At 33.0% G+C, this 11,123-nt stretch overlaps 1 protein-coding gene across 1 annotated transcript in view; it reads right to left on the bottom strand.

The window, feature by feature from the left end:
* Positions 1–752: 752 nt before the first annotated feature.
* LOC139693399 (probable sodium/potassium/calcium exchanger CG1090) overlaps positions 753–11,123 on the bottom strand; it is a 30,999-nt gene continuing 20,628 nt past the window's right edge. The window contains exons 8-10 of the mRNA XM_071591528.1: positions 10,098–10,199; positions 8,556–8,687; positions 753–4,970 (exon numbers count right to left, since the gene is read on the bottom strand). Coding sequence (XP_071447629.1) covers positions 4,771–4,970; positions 8,556–8,687; positions 10,098–10,199 — 434 coding nt within the window. The 3' untranslated portion in view covers positions 753–4,770. The remainder of the gene's footprint in view (positions 4,971–8,555; positions 8,688–10,097; positions 10,200–11,123) is intronic.

Below are 11,123 nucleotides of genomic sequence, written 5' to 3'. Positions count from 1 at the left end.
GGCATATTTACAACACATAACTTTACTATATGAGACAAATTGATTTGGCCCAAATGTTTAACTCATTCATTTATGTCAAGGGTGAAATAATGATTAAAACTTTCTAAAGAACTGAGGAAATCACACTTTGACATAACTGGATGGATATGAATTTTAACTGAAAAAATTACCTTGTTAGCTCATGAAGTTATGACATGTATTAGCCCATTTAAGCAAAAAGTTGTTTAAAACATAGCTTAAAACTTTATACTCAGCACATCTATGCTTGAGTCAGATTATACAGATATTTGCATTAACACTCACCACTGGGGAGAGTAAAAGGACATCTGTGCATACTGCCTCCGAACCCCATTATTCTCCGATTACTTTTAAGACTAGTCTCCAATTAATTTAAGAAATGCCAACTTCAACTGAAGGTGCTAAGACTTATTTTGTTTTAATGTGGACCATAAGTAGAGTGACATATATGAATGACAAAGTTAAAAATGGAATCCAGGAAGAATAATTAACTTTGGTGAAGCAGGATGTCAGAAATATTTCCACTAAATATTATTACTGTTGCCACAAAATTTCAAGTTCTTTGTATTTCTGGGTTCAGCCATTGACTTGACTAAATATATAAAAATGGCATCGAACAATTAATTTTCATTACAATAAAAAAGTTTGCATATTGCCATTAAATACTTTATAGATTGTCAAGAGCTACAAATCTGCTTAGAACTAAGTCTAAAACCAGGAGATGACCAGCTAAAATACTCACTCAATTAAATAATGTTCAGCATTATAAAACAAAATATGACGCCCTTTATTTTGAATGCATGAATTGAATAAAAGAAAGATGTAAGACGGAAGTAAAAAAAATATGAGATAAGCCACAGTCATGAAAATAAAAAATACATATTGAAGAAAGTTAGGGGAATCCTCTCCACCACTGAGATAAAAATAATATTGCACATAAATACCTACCTAACTCTTTAAAAACAACCTCTCAGTTTTCTGTATAAGTATTGTTTTTCATGGACTGATTTAAAATGGAGCATGCAATGGATTTACATGTTTAATTAGCCAAATTAATATAATCACTTGAGTTCACATGGAGTAGGAATTTTTATTAGCAATATTCCTTTCAGCTGATATTCTTTCATTCCAATTCAAATAACATAACATTAGAAGTTAAATTAATTAAATTATATAGATAAAAAATGAATTTCTTAAATATTATATAAAAATCTTTTCACATATAAGGCAACAAAATTACAAAAATCTAGTACACTCAGTACCAGGCTTGCCTTTCATAAATTAACAGGTGGTAACCAGTTGAAAATAGCTTCACAAGAAAAACATAAAATGCATGATTTCAGTTGTGTCTACATACACATAAATCAAAAAAAGTTACCCACTTTCAATATAACCATCCAAAAGCTTACCAACTGCCATAGCAACAACCACTTGAATGACATTGACAAAATGTCACAATTAAAATGTTCATAAATTACACACCAAATTTAGCACATCATGGTTTGACAGCAATAATTCATTATGCACTTTGAATCAAATATATGAATGTAAGAGATAATTAACTTTGGCTGTTCTTCAGTTACTAATATTGAATTAATAACTATTTTGCATGAAACAGCTTCAATAAATACCATTCTAGTCTTTAACATTATTAACACCAAACACTAATGTCAATATTTTAATTTTGTGTTTGAGATATGGTAAACCCAAGCCAGAGCAAACAAATAAATGTACCCCTGGCTTCTATAGTTACATCATTATCGGGGAAATGCATCACATGAGGCTATATTATGCCCATCTATACAAAGGCTAACCTGTCTTTATATATTACTGTATTAACTATAATATTATACTTGTATATACACTATAACCAACTATGTTTTCACTAACAATAGGAAGATAACTTTACCGGCTCCAAAATGACCTCTATAATATGAACAAACAAGCATTATAGAGCCTTAATTTACAATTGCTTCATAGATAATGTAGCTGAGATCAATATATTTTCCAACAACAACAACTTTGCTATTAACAAAAGCATCACTCACTCAAAAATATCAGTTGCACATGATAATATTAGTTATTTACATTTGAGTCCATTTAATTTTAACCTTATTACATGTTTCTTTAAGGTAATATCATTGGGACACATGATCCATTAAGGCTTTAATTATTGTCATACGTTGTCAATTTGCCACATTCTCCCAAAGTTAATATACTTCATAATATAGACCTTTCTGTAAATAGTAACAATAATTACTTCAGATATTTCTGAAGAATTTACACTATCACAGAAAATTTACAAAAATCAACTCAATTATAATTCCACAGATAATAAGAGTATCACACATGAATAAAAACAACCCAATTTCAAACCTTACAGAAATTTTCCATTTAAAAGTCATTATTATAAGAATGAGGAGTTGTACAAGAATTATTTATCCAAACAATATTTAAAAATGTAGTATATTAATATTCCAAAGAAACGAAGACTTCCAGAGTGAAAAAAAGTAGTGAAACAAGTCAATAAAAATGTCAAACATCACAAAGATGAACACTTACTATTTTTGTAGGTACTATTCTTTATCAAAATGTTTTAACTGGAGATTGTTACTCCTAAATTGCACCATTTCCCTAGACATGTTGGCAAATAAGTATGTGCTTTCACAACCTTAAAAAACATCCACAAAAAATACAAATTCTTTTTCCTTATATAACCTAAAAATATCTACAACTTTTCCTAATTGACACTATTCACTATGAGCCAAGTATAAAGCAGATCAGGTATACCTTGATAGTGTTGTCCATGATCCAATACTTAGTTCCAAATGCATCATTTCAGCTATGTACTTCTAAGTTTTCGTATGAGTGAATAGCTTTGTAAAAGGCTCCAAAATGGCATTTTTAATGGCAGATTTAGTAAAATATCATTGCCATTTCTTTTAAATTAAGCTACTCCATTTGGTACCTCAATAGAACAATGGCAAGTTGCACTGCATAGCTTGAAAATATTCACCACTATTATGTTTGTAACTTTTATACCAAGTTATGAAGAGGTAAGTAATTAAATAAAAATAATAAAAATGCATGTATAAACCAACTCAGTATAAAAAAATAAGTATGTATGCCATTTGTTATCATCCCAAGTAGCAAATATTTTGGACCAAGGTTGGTATTTTTTCTTCAGTTTTATTACTATACTTGCTCAAAAAAATGAGCAGTCAGATAATTTATATCATCAAAGCACCAATTTTTACTAATACCCTTTCCTTTACAAATCCGATTCAAAGTAAAATCTACATCAATATTTTATAAAATCAAGAGCTGAAAATAGTTGTCAAGAAATTTCTATGCAATACCTGAAAGGTCTAGTGGGAATGTGATTCTAAAAATGGTTAAGACAATGAGATAAAACAGTCTTAATAATGATAGTAAACAAAATGCAGCATCGTATTTTGAAAACAATAAGGAATAAATTTACTACCTCAGAGAAAAAGACATCTAGTCTTCATTTCATTGGAAATATTCTGAAGAGACATCAAAGTAACAAATTGTGACTTCTTTGATTCAAACCATTTAGTTGATACCAAACTGTTTCAATAAGCATCATGTGCGACCATATATAATTATCCAGCACATTACATAGAAATTACAATCAATTTATTATGATATAACAAAAAGGTATTGAGAAAAATTTCTACAGTATTCTGCAGTTCATTCAAACGATTCCCATAATTGCATAGCCATTTCTCCTTTGCATACACAACATGAGGCTAAAAAAATAGTTTTCACATATGATTTCACATTTTACAAATGTGTGTATGATGCCTCTCTACCAATCATCACTAGTGCCAATTCACAAACTATGAGGAATACAGAATCATTTTGTGTTACTTCAGCTTGTAATCTGCGATTGAACTGAAATTCCACTCTTCAAATATTTCAAAGGGACAACCTTGCTCTTAAAAAATAAAATTTCAGCCACTTTGGTCATTATTATATGCTACAGTTAGCTACCAACTAATAACAGTTGAAATATACAAGACCAAAGTAAGCATCTCATTTCTGACACATGTGGTACCATCACTTTCATAAGTATTTAACCAATGGCAAAGGTAAATCACTCAGGGTTACATTGTTATTTACAAAATACAAAGACAGTTCAAGTATCCTTGAACAACATTAAAAATCAAAGTAATGTATCATAATTAATTGAATAAAAATTTATGAGGTCAAGGGCACTAATTGACAAATTTTCAACATTGGCCCATTATCTGGAGCTACTTGGGTGATTGTATTCAAAACCTTTGTATTCATAACGTGACACTCTTTGTAATACTGAGATCATTTGCTTCACCCACCATGCTCTGCTTTAATTAATCATGAAAGTATCTTTAATATATTTCAAACAGCCATACTGACTGTTCACTGAAGTCCAGCCTCATTATCGATGAATGTAAAAGAACCTTATATACACTTATGCAATTGCCTCTGAGGGATTATTACCCAAATCTTTCATTTGGAGGGCATGTCGTGCAATTCTTATTTAATTCCATGAAGCTATGCTGTGAAATTTTAAGGATATAGGATATAGCTAGGAGAAAGAGGAATGAGCCAATTGCTATCGGTAGAGACTTCAGAGACAACACAGCATTATATAATGGTTGACTTCATGGTCGTCTTAATGGCAGATGCTAGCTGTTCAAATTTAATGTTCAAAAATCTGATAGCTTTGAACATTTCGATGATTTCTTAAAAATCACTTGCACACTCTGGTGGATTCATATATCCAAAAACGTTTAGCTCATAGAGACTCGCAAAGAGTATGAAAAACAGATACCAAGCCATCAGAACTATCCCATACCTTCGGTCTAGCTTCCAACCATTTAAATGAGTGGCAATTACCAAGAAAGCCACAGTTGAGAGGAGAGACAGAGTCGAATATGTGAGCCCTGAAAAATGCAAATTCAAATATTATTTTATTAAAAAATAATATTATTAAGTTATTGTATAATATGACTACAGTACAACTAATGGGTTCAAAAAATTTTCATATGATGAGTGACTAAAAGACCCAGTCTTCAACCTGAATTTTTCATTTTTGACAGTTGGGGACACCTTATTTCATGTGGAATCCACTCATTCTGTATAGTAATGCCATTTCCTCTTCATATACCCCCTTTGATTTCCTAGAGATTTCTAGTACCCAGAAAAAAAAACAGCTTGAGTTTAGTTGGGAGTGCTCAGAAGCATTATGTTGTTTTGAACCTGTTAAGTATCTGATTTCTGTATCCCCTATACTACCACACTGAATAAAAAAATTAATTCTAGTGCAATTTAATAATGTGCTCAATATTTAAATGTTCCTGAGAACATGGATTCCCTAGGAATATCCCACTGTTACATTACTATTCCAATTTACGATAATTACAGAAAAGAGCAAAGTTTTCAGCATTTAAGCTAAATTTAAATATTTCTTGAACTTGAAACCAGCAACAGTAAAATAAGTTGTAAATTAGATGGACAGAAATAAAACATATTTGGCATCTTATATTCCCAGCTAATATTTTCACTGAAATAATTGTATCTAATCAATGGAAATATGCCAGAGATACATGCATCTTTGAGAAATGCCACCATTAGGTTCCATAGCGCCACCAAGTAATCAATTTTAAGGATAAAGCTTACTCATGTAAAGATGATAATGAATATATCACATGAATCTCTCACAAAGTTTGCTCATATTTACAATAGTTTTTTCTGTAAATCTAATAGTTCTAAAATTTATTCCAATACTCAAGTCGTAATCACCTCCGTACGAAGACAAAACTTAGGATAAATTATCACCCTCTATGATACAAAATTTTATGCAAAAATTACAAATGGTTTTCCACATAAACACTTATAAACAACAATGAAATCTGTATGAAGCAAACAGTAACTATGGGCGTATGAATATTATGGGAAGAATCCATCCCAGCCGTACTCTTACAAATGGGCAATGGATGGGTGTGGGAAATTTAAAAACAGCCTTGATTTTATTAAAATTATCAAAGACATCACCCTAAGACACAAATATCTTAGTTTCGTTTGACATTGAGTCCGTATTCCCTACTGTTCCTATTCCAGACCCAATAAGCTTCTAGGAAGATTGGCTCCTTTCTAAACATATCCCCAACAAAATTATTGGAGAGTATGTGTTATTGACAAATCTGATTAAGAATCAAAAATACTTCACTTTCAACCAAAAGGTGTACAAGCCAGGCAATTCACTTTCCCCTTTCCTTGCAAACCTGTTCATGTCCAAATTCGAAGATAACTGTAAAGCCACTTTTGACTATTTCCCTGCCACTTGGCTGAGATACGTCGATATTTTTGCGATTTACGATACCAACCAAGCCCTCTAGAACACTTCTTGGAAAAACTCAATAGCCAATACCCAACCATCAACTTCACCCATGAAAAAGAAACCAATCAATCCCTCCCGTTCTTAGATATCAGAGTAAACCGGACTAATACAAATAAATTTTCCTTCAACATTTACGGAAAACCCACACACACCAACAACTACATACATCAGTTGTCTTTTGAACATGATACACACAAACATGCAGTGTTTCATTCCCTAATTCATAGATTCATTTACGCCCCATTGAACAAAGCAAAATTTCAATCAGAATTGGAGTACGTAAAACAAACCGCCCCTATAAATGGTTACAACCCAAACATCATCCATAGGATCCTCAAGAAACAAAAACACAAAAAACTAATTCAAGACAGCACCACATAATTACCCACTGATGAAAAGAAATACCTAAAATTACCTTTCCACCCCATACTAATTAAAGGACTCGCTCCGATTTTCAAAAAACATATTAGAAAACTTATATTTGTCATGAACAACAAACTCAAAACCCTTTAAGGAAACCTAAAAGATCCCATTGATTCTCTCCAAAAATCAGGCATATACGAGATAAGTTGTTCCGAATGTGACTAATCGTACATTGGACAAGCACAGAAATATTCTTACACGATTTATAGAACAAATAGCTCGCTACAAACTAGGTTATACTGAAAGATCGGCAGTTCCAGAATATATGTATCAACACTCACACAAAATTGATTAGGAAAATTTAAAACTCATTAGCACAGATCCAAACCACTAATTAGACTACTATGAAAGCACCCACATCCACTGGTCTAACAATAAACCCATGCACCATGGCGAGAGCCCTATCTCATCATCCTTAATATCCTTAACAAAACACCAGAATCTTTTCACTCAAAAATAAACACCATTAATGACTAGGCTTACATTGTAACCTGCACAATGGCTTCTCACCCCCTCCTTTCCCATTCCCCCCCAAAATGACAAAAATCCCCAACATGGCCATTCCCCAAACCTCCCATTCCACCCGACTTTCCCAACAACTCCTCCCCCCCTACTTTTCACCGTTACGCTACACACAGTATATATAAGTCACCACACACCAGACGGCATCATTCCTTCTCTGAAGAGGACTGCTTGGCAATCGAAACACTGTGTCAGCTTCTGGGCACATTCCCTACCTTTCCCAAATGGCGACTAACAGGACTAACATCGGAAGAGATTCCACGGTAGACCTGTGAGTGAGTTTTGCAAGGGTTAAGGCATTTACGTATACCCAAGCAAGTGAGTGATTGGCAGGCCACTGGCACAGAGGGAAGTCTCACAAAAGCCCTGGTTGTGTGAGAACCTGCGACTAGCAAGGATCAAGGCTTTTTAGCACATCTAAGCTACAATGTGCGTGATTAATTTTCATTTATTTTATTTTATTACATGTGATTGGTGTGCCGCTGGTGCATAGAGAAGTCTCTCGCAAGCCCTGAGTGGGTGTGAGTGCTTGGGACTAGCAAGGATCAATGCTATTCAGTACATCCAAGCTAGAGAGGGCATGGTTAATTTGCATTTATTTTTATTTTATTATATGCGATTATTGGGTGGCTGGCACAGATATAATTCTCTCATAAGCCCCTGACTGGTGAGGCTTGATAAGGGCGAGGGCCAATGTTATCTAGTACATCTTGGTCAGAGCTTTTTTTGTTATCATATTTTGGTTTAACCATTTACTGTTCTGTATCATTTCATTTTACTTTTTTATTTTATTTGAGTTATTTATCTACTTTTATTAATTTAATTTAAAATTGATTTATTTAATTTTTTCTTTCTCTTTCCTCTCTTATTTCTCTTACCCATCCTTTGCCCATTTGTAAGAGTACGGCTGGGGTTGATACTTCCCATAACAATGAAATCTATTCAGCAATCAATGTAAGTTTTTATGAGCAATATTAAACTTCTCATTATAAATAAGTTCCCGTAGGCATCACTGAAACCCACCACTCGAATTTCAATTACAAGGCTTTTTCTATCCTGGTACATGTTAGAAAGTTCAGCTTTGAAAATATTTTTCTAGTTCTCATAAATATTGCCAAATGATATCCAATGAGCATAGAAAATTACACCACCTAAAAAATGGATTTTAACATACAATATTTACCTTTACTAATAACATTCACATGGCTTCCAGGCTTAATGAGAGCAGTTTGAATGAACCATGGCAAGCCCAAACAGATAAGGATGTCAAACACATTGCTTCCAACAGCATTAGACACAGCCATGTCACCATAACCTGTATTAAAGAGGCCAAATATCATGCATTTATAGATTTCTGCAATCTATTTTTCCTGGTTTAAACAATCAAAAAATAAATGTTTAAATTTCCAAAAGGTGGAAATTTTTCATACCAATGGAAGAAACAAAAGTCACGACAGTTACATTGAAATTTTAATTTAGATTCTGAGATTTATTACATTCACAGAAATGAGCAGGACTCATATGAGGCACTTGATCATGGTAAGCAGTCCATTGAACTCACAATCATTTATCTCACATGTTTAAGAAAGTGGACTTCATGCGTTTTTTTTTAATTTCATCCAGACATTTTAAATGATATTTCTTTTAATATACACATTTTGGATTTCCATATGTTCACATACCTTTTTAAATAATATATTTTATGAGCTATGTGACTTCTACCCACAATCAAAGCTTTACTTTCAATGATCATGATGTTCAACGCTATAGATCCTCTATTTGAAAGAACTATCACAAACGTGGATTTTCTGCTAATTGAATAATCGTCATTAACATTAAACAAGAAAAGAACAGATGCAAGGTTTTAATTGTGTGGAAAAAATAGAATTATAAGTTTAGTCACTATCAATCAAGGAGAGTTAGCAAATGATCACAAAAGAACAACAAATTAGATGATTAGACTGAAATGGGAAACTGAAGCCATGGGAATGCCCCAACAGGAAAAATGATAAAATCGTTCAACAAGAATTTTATGCGCTGACTTCAGAGACAAATATATTTACAAGATCTAGCTTTGTGTGTTCATTACTAAAGAAATCATGAGACACTTTTTCATCATATTCTTTCCTACTAGACTGCGAAAGGAAAAAAATTATCTCAACACAATGATTCATTTTGGACATGATTTAAGTTCATTTCATACTCCACCACTTTCATTAATGAGTTGCCTTCTTGTGAATTTAGCAATAGCTTCTACCTACGAAATTTTAAGAGTCATGCTTGTTGCATATATCCAAAGGAAGAATAGTCATGAGGTTTGCCTACACCGTAGGATATAACATGGAAAATTGAATGCCACTTCAGTTGTTAAGTACCAAACTGACAAAGACCAATTATTGTCAAAAGCTGTGAATTATTTCTCATCCACTACAATACCAACTCTAACTAAAATTTCAATAACCCTAAGATAATGAAATCAAAGAAAATATAATTTAGTAATTTTAACAGCACTGATAAAAGAACTCAATTAAATAATGGTAACTTATGCGCAATTTAATCATTTCAATAATTATTAATTAAAACTTCAAGTTTCCTATGAATATAATAAAATGAATATTTTCAAAATTTCAACTTCTAGTCAAGTGTGTTGACATTCAGATAAGCCAAAATTGTTAAAATCAGTTAACAAAGAACTGCATGAATTTAAGAAATAAAATGAAAATACCTTCTTTGATTACAGCAAGACTTGATAATGCATCAGGAACACTCACTCCAGCAGCAACAAATGTTAGCCCCATGACTGTATCTGGAATTCCAAGGGTGCTACCTGCAGAGAGAGCAATATTTTTTTTACATCTGGATAAACTTGCCAATAGAATACATCTATTCATCGTCTATTTTTTATGTTCACATCATGCATCACCATAATCAACCTAAGATTGGCTTTGATATGCAAGAGTATACTATACCCAGAACTAAGTCCCAAGGCATGTAAAATTCATGCATTCAGGGTAACAGGAGACCAGTTCCTTTCCCTGTACCACCATTCAGTAGGCTGCGAATTTTTAATATTCAGAAAATGACAGATTCAATTAGCCCGATGCCATTACATAGGATTTGAACTCTGGACCCTCTGCAGCCAAATTTTCAACTCCCTGAGTTCATTATGCTCAAGAGCAACAAAATCATGAAGAAGGGTACAAATTCAAACAGTGTACAAATTAATGAAGATAACCTTGGAAAAACTTACATTAGCCAAAAGAAGTAATGTGAATAGCCCAAAAAAAATGAATACATTAGAAAGAAATGGAAGAGATATTTTTAAAATCTATGTCAATCCAAAGCCACTGAAAGATGGTTAAACCTATCCCTGGCGAATCACCTTCCTGGTTGTCATCTTTTCATCACCACACATGGGCATGATATGACACTGAGGTGTTTCTGGAAGTGTGTGATGGAACTGCATGTTATTTTTTCAGATTGTTTACAATAGTTAATGCTTTAGTAGGGTTCTGGTTTTCAAGTAGTGCAATCGACTTCTGATGTTGTCAACTTTTGGATCTTAGGCAAAGGATGAATTTGGAGAATCAAATTAGGAGAGTGCAATGGGGAGTAGAAATTCAACCATGCTGGTGAAGACAACTACTGCACCAGCTAACATAACAGATACCCATTGCTTCTCGATTGCCCCTGATTCCCTGTACTCCCTAAAATCACCTTCCTTTCTAGGGATTCTCCAGGCTCAAAATGA

The sequence above is a fragment of the Hetaerina americana genome, unplaced genomic scaffold (genome assembly GCF_022747635.1).
Source record: "Hetaerina americana unplaced genomic scaffold, ioHetAmer1.1.p SCAF_485, whole genome shotgun sequence".
NCBI classification, from domain to species: Eukaryota; Metazoa; Arthropoda; class Insecta; order Odonata; family Calopterygidae; genus Hetaerina; species Hetaerina americana.
Note: the sequence above shows the minus strand (reverse complement) of the source record. Positions and strands in the feature narration are given on the sequence as shown.